General features: G+C 49.5%; 1 protein-coding gene across 1 annotated transcript; it reads right to left on the minus strand.

The window, feature by feature from the left end:
- Positions 1–1476: 1476 nt before the first annotated feature.
- Positions 1477–2413, minus strand: LOC121082239 (olfactory receptor 14J1-like). Its single transcript, XM_040581594.1, is given in 2 exon segments — positions 1477–1806; positions 1808–2413. Coding segments are annotated over 2 exon segments (936 nt in total).
- Positions 2414–13194: the final 10781 nt, after the last annotated feature.

Genomic DNA, 13194 nt, shown 5'->3' on the forward strand with positions numbered 1-13194 from the left:
TCCCTTCCAATGTCAACATTCTCTGTCATTCTCTGAGTTTCAAGGACACAAGCAAGACAGAATGAAATGAAGAATGCATACCCTTGACCGCACAGATAGCGGGGTCTATGGAGAGGACCCACGCTGCAGCAGGGCAGAAGTGTGAGGAGGAAGGAGCAGCAGAGGTGTTCTGTGCCATCAACCCTCTTCAACATCCCCCCCGCACCTCTCAGGGTGTGCTTGTGTAGGTGAATTGGGACCAATGGAGTAATTTGGCCCTGGGAGAAACTGGGGAATGGTCTTCAATGTTTTGGTCATTGTTTCTCACAATCAACATCTTGTTTTAATTGGCAATGAATGAAATTGATCTTTGGCAAGACAACACATCTTTGGCTATGACAGGGATCGGTAAGTAATCTCTCTGCCTTTACCTTGACCCAGGAGCATCGCTGGCTTATTTTCTCCCTTTGTCCTATTGAGTCAGGGGAGCAGATGAACAGCTGGGGGGCTGGCTGGGTGCTGGCCGTGGTTAACCCCACCACAGGACCATATCAGGACTGCTGAGCCCACAATGGAGCTCCCCAGCACAAGAAAGACCCTGCCAGACTGGAGCAAGTCCTGCAGAAGCCAGAAGGATGGTTGGGACCTGGATCATGTTATGGATAAGGAGAGGCTGAGAAACTGGCGTTTATTTGAGATAACACCTAGAGTGAAAGACTGGAGAGCTGGACCCAGGCCAGTTGGTGGGATCTCAGTCAGTGGTTTACTTCACTATTTGTCAAAGCAAAGCCGTGAGGACATGATCTGGTTGGAGATGTTTGACCACGGCCTTGGCTGAGTGGCCAACTGTGGCAAGAGGTATGGGACTTGTGTGTAACCAGTGACGGTAGGAAAGTGGCTCCATTTACATTTAGAATTGCAATGGAGTTGGGTATCACTGAGCCACTAAGGATGACAGAGGTGACCATGCAGCAAATGTTCCTCATAGGGACTGGGGTGTACAACAAGCAAAGGAAATGACTGGTGCTTAGGACATCTTGGGGCACCTGGGGCAGCTTCCCCTGGATGGATATCCAAGGAACATGGCACTGAGCAGAGCCCTGTGTCCCACCCGATTACTGCCTTGCTTCCTTCACCGTGACCCAAGGATTTACACCAGGACACCCTGCCGTGTGCCCCCACCCTGTTATTTGCCCCAACTTTGCACACTCACACAGCTGAGCTCTACACTGGTGCTTTACTCTCCTGGGAACTTGATAGATATCTCCACTACACAAGCCCCTTAAATTACAGAGATGTGACACAGGAGTCCAGCTGCACCACCCTGGATGCAAAAGTACAAAAGCCTCTGGGTCAGGCAGGCTGGGTTCATTCCTTTGAGGAAGTGGAGTGCATGCAAACATTCTAGGAGAAACACAATTGTGACATTAAAAGTGCTAAATGCACAGGATGTTCCAGAGATGACCAGGAGACACCTTGTGAAGAGATTGAGGCAGTTCAGTGCTGCTGAGAGAAACCTGACTGCATCAGCTTCTTGAGTGCGTCCTTCAGCTCCTGGTTCCTCATGCTGTAGATGAGGGGGTTCAGTGCTGGAGGCACCACCAAGTACAGAACTGACACCACCAGGTCCAGGGATGAGGAGGAGAGGGAAGGGAGCTTCAGGTAGGCAAACATGGCAGTGCTGACAAAGAGGGAGACCACGGCCAGGTGAGGGAGGCACGTGGAAAAGGCTTTGTGCCGCCCCTGCTCAGAGGGGATCCTCAGCACAGCCCTGAAGATCTGCACGTAGGACAGCACAATGAAAACAAAACAACCAAAAGCTAAACTAGGCGCTGAGCAGAAGAAGCCCCACTTCCCTGAGGTAGGTGTGTGAGCAGGAGAGCTTGAGGATCTGTGGGATTTCACAGAAGACCTGTCCCAGGGCATTGCCTTGGCAGAGCGGCAGTGACAGTGTATTGGCCGTGTGCAGCGCAGCATTGAGAAACCCACTGGCCCAGGCAGCTGCTGCCATGTGGACACAAGCTCTGCTGCCCAGCAGGGTCCCGTAGTGCAGGGGCTGGCAGATGGCCACAAAGCGGTCATAGGCCATGACGGTGAGGAGAAAATACTCTGCTGAAAGGAAAAAGACAATCAGGAAGAGCTGTGCAGCACATCCTGAGTAGGAGATGTCCCTGGTGTCCCAGAGGGAGTTGGCCATGGCTTTGGGGACAATAGTGGAGATGGAGCCCAGGTCGAGGAGGGAGAGGTTGAGGAGGAAGAAGTACATGGGGGTGTGCAGGTGCTGGTCGCACACTACGGTGGTGATGATGAGGCCGTTGGCCATGAGGGCAGCCAGGTAGATGCCCAGGGAGAGCCAGAAGTGCAAGAGCTGCAGCTCCCGCGTGTCTGCCAATGCCAGGAGGAGGAACTGGGTGATGGAGCTGCTGTTGGACATCTGCTGCCTCCAACCATAGGGTCCCGTTCATGAAGAAAACATAGTGACAAGTCAGGAAAGATTTCTGTGAGCCAAGTGAAAACCTTTTCTCCTAGATGCGCCCCCGGTGCCCCCTGTCCCCCCCTCTGCCGTTCCTAGGAGAGCTCCCTTCCGAGCCGTGGCTGGAGCTGTGCTGAGTGCTGGCCGAGTGTGCTGTGAGGAGCAGGGGCTGTGCCCGCTGGCTGCCCAGCAGTGAGCCCTGCTCTGCAGCAGGGGCTTCATGGGAACCCTGGGGGCAGGGGCCAGTCCTGGCCTTGCCCTGGCTCAGCCCAAACTGCTCCCAGCGCAGAAGGGCCTGTCAGCATCGGCTCTGCCCGTGCTGAGCAACGGCCATGGCCAGAGTCAGGTCAGGAGGGCTTTGTGCTGTGCTCAGGGAGAGCAGAGTGAGTGCTGAGAGGCAAGGGGACTGTCTGTGCCTGAGGGCAGAGGCAGGCACTCTGCTCTCTCCATCCCTCTCCTTCCCAGCTGCCCGGCAATTGCTCCTTTCTTAGATGGAGAGTGATCACACTGCCATGTGACCCTGACAAGCAGCCAGGCACTGCTGAGAGCAGAGGGATCCACTGCAGAGAACAAAATGCCTCATCCCTTCCCGAAGGCTCAGCACCACACTGCTATCCAAGGACACCCAGGGCTCACTGTGTGCCCTGGCAGGCACATACAGCTTGGGTGGACACCCGAGGTAGGTAGTCAAGTGTCCTGACCATGGCAAGTTCTTGCAGGAGACTCAGCTCCTTCCCCTGCCTCACAGACTGCATTGCCCACAGCATCACAGGTTAGGGGAAAGCTGGGACACCTCCATGCTGAGGACATGTCTGCACAGGAGGACCCACAAGGTCTGCCCCTGAGCCGGCAGCTGAAACCCCTATTGCCAGAGAGCCTGTCTGCAATGCCAATAGCATCTGAGCAAGGCCAGGAGAGAGACAAAGGGACACTCGGGAACTCCTTCCCCTTGCCCAGCCCGGCACACCACCTCCCACACAGCAGCAGTGCAGGACAGTCACCCTCAGGCTCTGCTCAGCGAGAAATGGCAGCGTGGCAGCAGGAGAGATGCACTTCATCCCTTCTGCTGCTCTGCTGGACCAGGGGGTGTTGAAACACATGAAACCAACGGTCTAAAGGCTGTGCTGGGTGGGAGAGGAGAGCAGAGGTGTGTTGCTCAGGGAAGGCACCTGCACGGCAGACCATGGCCAGGAGGTGCCCCTATCTGCCCTGCATCAGGGTTCCCCTCAGCATCTCCCCCCTCCCTGCCCAGGGCTCTGCTGCCTGCAGCTGTCCCTGCCAGCAGCTCTTTCTCTGGCCCCAGGGCTCTTCCCTGCCAGCGCTCACAGAGCCCAGCTCAGCCCCTGTGTGCCCAGCTCTGCCCTGCAGCCGCTCTCTGTCTGCAGGCAGGAACAAACAGCTCCCCCAAAGCCTGAGGGAAAAGGAGAGCTGATGCTGGTTTCATCTGCAGCGTGCTGGGGAGGGAAGGCACTTGCTCAGCTTCCTCATCAACCTCCCTGTGATGCTTTCAGCATCTCAGCCCCTGCTCTGACCTGCACAGCTGAGTTTCCATTGCCACCAAGCGGAGCCACGGAAAAGTGGCAGCAGAGATTCAGGCAAGCACAGAGCCAAGCAGGAAACCCCTGCCATGAACATATGGACAGGGCCTGAGAGGCAAGTCTCCAAGTACGGTCCAGCTGATAAGCGGGGATGTGCTGGAGCTTGTTGAGAGAGAGGGGGGTTAAGAGATAGGGTAAAGTTTAACGATTATGATAGTCTGTTTAGCTGTTTAGGGTAAAAGTTGTAAAATTTAAGCTGTTTGCCAAATCTTACACGGTTTGCTTGGGTACTGTGATAAGGTGTACGGGAGTAAAGGGCTTCATGACCATATAAGTCCAGCTTTATGACCATATAAGTCCAAAGAAAGATTACAACCTTGCAAGAACAAGCCAAAGCCGGTTCTGCGGTTTGGACAAAGAGCAGGACGTTACTGAGCCTGCGCCAGATGTGGGGGTCATGAGGAGGACTCACCTGCCTTCATCCTCAGGACCCCTGACGACCACCACCAGGGGACACTGCGCAAACTCAGTCGGGAGAGAGATATGGAAATGACTTGCAGAACTAATTTTAATACAAAGCGGGGATAGGTAATGCATATGTATAGGCGTATTACATCATATTATGAATATGTAATGAGTTGTCTTATAAAAACAGAGCAAGTTTTCGTGTCAGGCGCGCACGGTTTTGGCGGGACTACCCCCCGTGCTGCCCAGCGCTGAATAAACATACCTACTTTACAATCTTACAGATTGTGGAGTCTGCTTTCCGCACGTCAGTTTTGGCGAGCCAGCCAGGAGGATCTCCACTCGGCTGCGGGACCGACTGCGGAGCGGACGCTCCTAGGCGCGCCCCGAGCATTTTACTCGGAGGAGTCTCCGCTGCCAGCCGATCACCGCGGGAGTGGACAACAGCCTCTTGAAGCTGCGGATTTAACGGTATGTTTAATGAAGGGACTTGAGCGTACACACATTCGGGGCTGCTGATAAATCGCGCAGAGACGTCTGGCGTGCAGCATAGTGCCTGTGGGTTGGGTACCTATAGGGTTTGGGACTGCAGTTTGGGACTGCAATTGGGAAACTCGCTGGCTGATAGAGTGGCCGGTAGCGATCTCGGGGATAGATCGACTGAGTTCGAGGTAACCAGGAGAAGCAGGAGAGGGGTAAGCGGACCTCTGGTAATTCACAAAATATTTGCAGCTGCTAAAAGGTTGTTAACTGGAGCGATGTTATGTTAGATTTCTTTTGGTATTGATTTTGGTTATGGCAATAAGGCATTTGGAATAGACTACCGATTTGGATTTGTCGAATCATAGTGTTTGTGTGAAGTGATGTGTGTGTGATTTTCTCTGAGTGCATGGACGTCCGTGAGAGTGGAATTGAGTGAGAATAAGTGAGAGTGTGGCTGACAGGCGTGAAAAGAGAATTTAAAAGTCAGTTTAAATTCCTTAGGAGTATATTGAAAATGGGTAACACCCAAGGAGGGATACTAAAAAAGAGTCCTCTGGGTTGTATACTCGCCCATTGGAAGGATATTGTTGGGAAGGGAAGCACAGAAAGTAAAAAGACCCTCATTAAATATTGTAATCAGTGGTGGCCATTGTATAAGTTAGAGGGCAAAGTTAAGTGGCCGTTTAATGGAACATTGGATTATAATACTTTGTTACAGCTTATGCTGTTCTTGAGAAGAGAAGGGAAATGGGATGAAGTGTCATATGCAGGTATGTTTTTCACGCTGCGAAACCATCCGGAGTGGCAAAGGGACTGTGGGATAACACCCCCACAGGACCCTATGGTACTCGCATTGGAGCGAGAAAATAACGGGGGTAGAAGTAAACTGAAAAGATGCTGTTCTTCCTGCAGCATTGGGCAGAGGTGTACAAAGGCAGACAAAGTTCACCAAGCCCCAGAACAAGACTTAAATGACTTGTTTAAACCTCTCCCCCGGGCACGGGATCCAGGATGCGGACTCGGAAGGAGTTTCAAATCCTCCTGATAGCCCTGTATCTTCCCACACTCGGCAGAAGTCTGCCCTGACTATTTTACAAGCACCCCTCCGAGAGGCGGTGGGGCCAGATGGTGGAACAATGCTAATTAAAGTGCCTTTCTCCACTGCTGATTTGAGAGAGTGGAGAAAGATTGCAAAGGATTATAGAAGTGACCCGATAAGTGTAGCCAGGCATTTCTAATTTATCGTAAAACAACACAATCCCGATTGGAATGATATACAATTAGTATTGGAATATTTGACTGAAACTGAAAAACAGCTAGTTTTGAAAACAGCAGGAAATTTGGCCGAAGACCATTATAAAATTACAGGAGGGGATGTTAAGGAACATTTCCCCCTCCAAGACCCAAAGTGGGATGCTAATAGATCGGCACATATGCAAAGATTACAGGAATATCAGGAATGGGTTTCGAAGGGAATGGAGAGAGCAATTCCCAAAACTATAAACTGGTCAGCTTTATATGCAGTTAAGCAAACTCCTTCTGAGTCCCCGTCTGAGTTCCTGGATCGGCTGAGGGATGTGATGCGTCATAACACGCCGCTGGACCCTGGGTCTGAGGTAGGGATCCAGCAATTAGTTTCTTTATTCCTGGGTCAATCTGCAGGGGACATAAGGCGAAAACTTCAAAAGCTGCGTTCTACAGAAGGTAGAAATTTGGAAATATTGTTGGATGAAGCGTGGAGGGTGTTTAGTAATAGAGAAGAAGAATATCGGCGGGGACAAAAGAAATTGATAGCTGCCATTCCAGAAAAAGTGGAACGGAGAGGTGGTAGGTGAGATTCGTCTCGATTGGAAAGGAATCAGTGCGCTATATGCAGGGGCTTTGGTCATTGGAAAAGGGAATGTCCTAGAAACAGGGAAGGGGGTCGGAAAACCTCAGCGAATGTGAAGATAGCCAATGTAATAGAAGACTGATGGGAACCTGGAGAATCTGCCCTAGTGGATCCACTGGTTATAATTAAGCTAGGGGAAAAGCAGCAGCAAGTGGAGTTTTTGATAGATACAGGAGCGACATATTTGGTTTTGAATCAAGCCTTAATGCCTTTAGGAGATGATTACGTTGTAGTACAGGGAGCAACTGGTCAAAGTGAAAAGGCGTATTTTTGAGAACCTTTAAAGTATAAATTGGGAAAGCAATGGGGTATCCACAAGTTCTTATACATGCCCAACTCCCCAAAGGCACTTTTGGGGAGAGATTTGTTGGAACAATTAGGAGCAAAGATCACGTTTGAAAAAGGGGAAATTACTCTGGAGGTAAAGGATCAACAATATACACAGGCATTAAGTCTAGTCCTAACTAGTCTCCCCTCAGAAGGGAAAATCGATGAGGAAATTATGAACCAAGTGTATCCAGGAGTCTGGGCTACTGATGTGCCTGGAAGAGCGAAAAATGCTCCACCTGTTGAAGTTAAGATAAAGGAAGGTCAACGACCGGTAAGGATTAAACAATATCCTCTAAAGAAAGAGGACAGGGAAGGAATCCGGCCAGTGATAGAAAAATTTTTGCAGCTAGGACTATTAAAGGAATGTGAGTCTGAATTCAATACTCCTATATTACCTATTCGGAAGTCCGATGGGTCATATAGGGTGGTTCAAGACTTGCGCGCAGTGAACAGGATTACTGAGGATCTCTACCCAGTCGTGACAAACCCGTATACCCTACTGACTGTATTGGCACCTGAATTAATCTGGTTTACTGTTCTAGATTTAAAGGATGCTTTCTTTTGCCTCCCTCTCCACGAAGCCAGTCAAAAGTTGTTTGCATTCGAGTGGGAAAATCCTAAAAGTGGTCGAAAGACCCAGCTCACTCGGACGGTGTTGCCGCAATGCATATTAAGGCACACCAGAAAGTGAGCTCAGATTTGGAAAAAGGGAATGAACTGGCGGACAGAGAGGCAAAACAAGTGGCCAAAACCAAAATAAAAGTAGCAGGGGCTTTAATCCCCGATAGACATATTTCCCTACAAGATAAACCAAAATACACTAGGGAAGATCAGAAACTTATTTCAGACTTAGAAGGATCATATAATGAAGAGGGATGGGCTTATACCCCCCAGGGAAAGTTAATTGTCCCCTCATATTTACTGTGGCACTTAATACGGGAAGATCATAGGAAGAGACATTGGGGAATGGAGGCTCTGTATAAACATCTGATAAAAGATATTGTAGCTAGAAACTTATATACCACAGTGAGACAGGTGACTCAACAGTGTGACCTTTGCCTCCAGACTAATCCAAAGAATACTCCCAAATTAGAAATGGGCCAGATTGGAAAGGGTAATGGGCCTGGACAACAATGGCAGGCTGATTTCACAGAACTTCCAAGAAAAGGGGGGTACCGATATTTACTGGTATTAACTGAGACCTTTTCAGGTTGGCCAGAAGCGTTCCCAACCAGAACTGCCAAGGCTCGGGAGGTAACTAAAATACTAATACAAGAAATAATACCGCATTTTGGGGTTCCAGCAACCATATCCTCTGACAGAGGACCACACTTTGTTTCAAAAATAGTGCAACAAACCAGCCACCATTTAGGTATAGATTGGCAACTTCACACCCCATATCGCCCTCAGTCGAGTGGCCAATTGGAGAAAATGAACCACTTAATCAAACAGCAAATTATAAAACTGGGACAAGAAGCAAACTTGCCATGGCCTCAGTCTCTCCCTTTAGTCCCTTTTGCGTATACGGACAAGACCGAGGGCGAGGGAAGGGCTGAGCCCTTTTGAAATTCTGTATGGACGCCCCTATGGAATACAAAAGGGGACATCAATGCAAATTGGGGATGAAATTATGACTTCCTATATGGTGGCATTGAGCAAGCAGCTCAATAAAATTGGAAAACATGTAATTGGGACCCGAGGAAGGGGTCTGGATGGGCCTGTACATGATATCCAACCTGGAGATTATGTATATGTAAAGTCTCTTGCAGAAAAAACCTTGAAACCACAGTGGGAAGGACCATACCAAGTACTCCTCACCTCCTTCACAGCAGTCAAAATTAAAGAACAGAATGCCTGGATTCATCATATCCGTGTGAAGAAGTTGCCACAAAAGCTTTGGACATCAGAAATTCAAGGGCCGTTAAAGCTCAAGCTAAAAAGATAGGATATGGGTTAAATTGAATATGATTCTGATAATTTCACAGGTGAGAGACACAGCGGCCTGGCGAGAGAACTGGTATGTACAGGCGATTCAAAACATCACCAAAATTTTAAATAAGACAGATTGTTGGATCTGTACCCAAATGCCAAGACATTCTGGTTATGAGATACCGTTAATAGGCATCCCACTGCCAGTTTCCCTGACGAACCGCCAAGATGGCTCCTTTTGGGGAAATACAATCTGGAGCACAGACCCTCAGGTTAAGTGGGGACGAGAATTAAAAATCACTGTCGAAGAGACCAGCACACTGGGGGATAACTGCCTGGTAAGTTCAGGAAAAGGACTGTTTGTGGGAGAACACCCAAATTGTAACAGAAGTCATACATTAAATATGACAGGTAGAGATTTGGGATTTTTAAAATTGAACTATACCGGTCTCCCGACCCCACGAGGGACAGGGTGGTATTGGTTGTGCGGCACAATGGCTCGTAAAGTCTTGCCCATAGGATGGCGAGGAGCATGCACTCTGGGAGGTCTGGTCCCCAATATTACTATCATTGACGGGTCAACGCGACCCCCCATAAGGAAAAAAAGGAACATCGTAAATAACCCCCTCATAAACAGACCAACGAGTTTCCACAGTTTTGCGCGATGGTTCATTCCGTTTTTAGAGGTTAGTGAGTTGGAAAAGGCAATAATAAACATCTCAGCTATAATAAAAACAATAAAAAATAGGACAGTTGATGCTCTCCTGGCACTTCAGAAGAAAGTTACTGACTTATCGAAAATAGTGTCACAGAATCGTATGGCTTTAGATTTGCTATTAGCCTTCCAAGGGGGGATATGCACTGTGATCAATGTAGATTGTTGCATGCATGCAGATCAAAGCGGGCGAATTACAGAGGACCTCCAAGAAATTAGGAAACAAGTAAATATTCTACATAAAGTGACACAAGATAACACTTCTTGGGGCTTTTCTGAATTATGGGAGAAATTGACATCCTGGTTGCCCAATCTAACATGGTTAAAACAATTATTTGTAATGATCATTGTGATTGTCTTTCTACTTTTAATTATTGGTATAGCTATCCGTTGTGAATTTTGGTGGCTTAAGGGAACTGGAAATTCCTATAGTGAATGGAAGAGAAATCAACTGCGACAAAAATTAGAATCTAATTGATACTTTGAGTCTGAGTAAAAGAATTTACTAATTTCTTAGAAAAGGGGGGACTGAGAGAGAGGGGGGTTAAGAGATAAAGTTTAACGATTATGATAGTCTGTTTAGCTGTTTAGGGTAAAAGTTGTAAAATTTAAGCTGTTTGCCAAATCTTACATGGTTTGCTTGGGTTTGCTCTTCCCTCCGTCGCAACACAGCCCCTGTGTGCCCAGCTCTGCCCTGCAGCCGCTCTCTATCTGCAGGCAGGAACAAACAGCTCCCCCAAAGCCTGAGGGAAAAGGAGAGCTGATGCTGGTTTCATCTGCAGCGTGCTGGGGAGGGAAGGCACTTGCTCAGCTTCCTCATCAACCTCCCTGTGATGCTTTCAGCATCTCAGCCCCTGCTCTGACCTGCACAGCTGAGTTTCCATTGCCACCAAGCGGAGCCATGGAAAAGTGGCAGCAGAGATTCAGGCAAGCACAGAGCCAAGCAGGAAACCCCTGCCATGAACATATGGACAGGGCCTGAGAGGCAAGTCTCCAAGTACGGTCCAGCTGATAAGCGGGGATGTGCTGGAGCTTGTGGGCCATCAACCTTGGGAGGACGGCCATAAAACCTTGGCAGGATGGCTACAAACCTCGGGAGGACAAGGCATGTGAATAGGTAACAACTGACAGGAGGAGTCAGGCTCAGCAAAGATAAGGGAATGAGGAACAGATGGCCCAAAAGAGAAGTAACAACTTTGTGCTGATTGATGACTATTGAAACTTACTTAAAGTGCTCTTTGTTTGTAGTTAACCAATGAGGGATTGCCTAGTATGTAATGTGTAGTTTAAAGAACCAAACTGTTTAAAGCGTGCGGCCTCTGATAACGTATATAAACTTGTGATTGTATACAATAAATTGACATTTGCTTGCATCAAGCAGCGTCCCGTCTCTCATCGCGGCAGTTGGAGCCCTGCCCCTGTGTCCCTGCAGGCTGTAGGCACCATCTCGCTGCCTTGCCTTGCTCTCACCCCAACACTGCCATGGGCTGGCTGATCCAGGCTCCCTCTGGCTGAGCTCTTGCACCGCAGCAGGACCCCTGGAGTGACAGTTCTTCCTCCCTATAGTCACTCTCCACCATCAGAGCTTGCCTTTGTCACTTTTTTTCCTGAGATTTTTCCCACTGCCCAGCAAAGCTTTACCATCTCAGAAACTACGCTTCAAGCAGGGAACCCAACCTGTTAGGGTTGTTTTTTGTGGTCTTTCCCCTCAAAAAAGTGAAGTCACCTCCACATGGTCTTCCAAACCACATGGCTGCTGCTGGCCTTTCAGCTTTTTCCAGAGACATGACCAAGCCCTGTGCCTGCTGCTGTCCTGTCATGTCCACAGGAAAAATGGACATGACAAGCCCTATCCCAGCCCTTCTCCTGGATGGGGCCTATGGGGTCCTTTGGCAGGGGCCAATCCAGCACAGACAAGACAATGGCTCATGTGTTCGCAAAGGCTCAGCACCCCACTTCTAGCCAGGGACACCCAGGATCCTGACCCCCAACACTGGAAGCAGAGCCTGAGAGCCTCCAAATCAGGTTCTATGTCACAGGCCTTGGTGGCAGAGGCAGCTGCCATTGCCAGGGGGACAGAGGCCTCAGCCCCCTGTGGGGCCATTCGGCCTTGCCGCAGCCCTGGGCCATCTCCACTGCAAGTTGCCCTACACCGTCCATGTGGCACCTCTTTCCACTCTGGGGGTTGGACTCTTCCTTGCTTTCCCACCCAGCCCTCACACCCGCATTTCTGTGCCATCACTGATGTCTCTCCCCTCAACCCTGCTTGTTCCTTGAAGCACAAAGCATGGGCTGATCCAGGCTCCCTCTGCGTGACCTCTGGCATCAGAAGGCAACCCTCAGACAGACACAGCTTTTTCCTCATACCCAGTCTGAACCTTCTAAGTTGCATTTAGTGATGTTTTTTTTTTTTTTTTTCTTCTCACCTCTGAGGGCTGCAGGTGAAGAAGGAGGACAGTGCTCTTGCTTCAGTTCATTGCTTCCTGTGCTCCTGCCTTGTACCACAGTGAGTACTTGGAAACCTTGCCACAGGCAACACAAGGCTCTTACATCCTCCCACAAAAGCCCTCCATTCTCCAGCGTGGACCAGCCCAGCTCCCTCAGCCTGATCTACCAGGGCACGTGCTCCAGCCTTGACCATCTCTGTGATTCTTTACTGAAATGGCTCCAGCGTGCCAATGTCTCTCTGCTATTGCGGAGCACCAAAGCTAGACAAGTACTCTAGATGTGGTGAAACAATTGGGAAGCAGAGGGAGGGAATGACTTGCCGTGGCTGTGCTCCTGGTCATACAGCCCAGGAGGCTGTTGGTCACCTTTCCTGGTGGCTCCAAGTTTGCTGAATGCAAACCAAGGACCCAGCCAGGCAGTCCCTGCCCTGTGTCATCGCAGGGCCTCGGTCCACTTTAGGGGCAGGACTTTCAATTTGTCATTCTTGGGTATCACGAGATTCATGAGTGCTTCCAGTCAAGAGGAAGTTCCTCCAGTCTCTAGGACCTTCCAGTGGTGATGGAGAATGGCTTCACTGGGACATCGGCCTGCTCACACTGCTCCCTGGGATGCCGCCCCTCCACCTCCCTGGAGTGGGAAGCATTGAATTTGGCTAAATGACTCCTGACTTGATCCCCATCCACACTTGGCTGGTTCCCTCCAGAGTCCTGCCTTCAGGCACAAAGCTTTGGGACACGATGCTGGGGAAGACTAAGGCAAAGAGGACCTGGAGGATGTTCAGTTTTATCTAGACCTGCTCTCACTAAGCTCAGCAGTGGCCACACAGGGGCTTTGTTTAGTTCTTAAACTGTTCTGCAAGTAGTGACAGATCCTCTTGATGCCCTTGAACGTCTTGCAAGACCCCATACTAAGCAGGCTTTGGCTTCCCTGAAGACATCCCTAT

This window comes from Falco naumanni, unplaced genomic scaffold (genome assembly GCF_017639655.2).
Source record: "Falco naumanni isolate bFalNau1 unplaced genomic scaffold, bFalNau1.pat scaffold_46_arrow_pat_ctg1, whole genome shotgun sequence".
NCBI lineage: Eukaryota > Metazoa > Chordata > Aves > Falconiformes > Falconidae > Falco > Falco naumanni.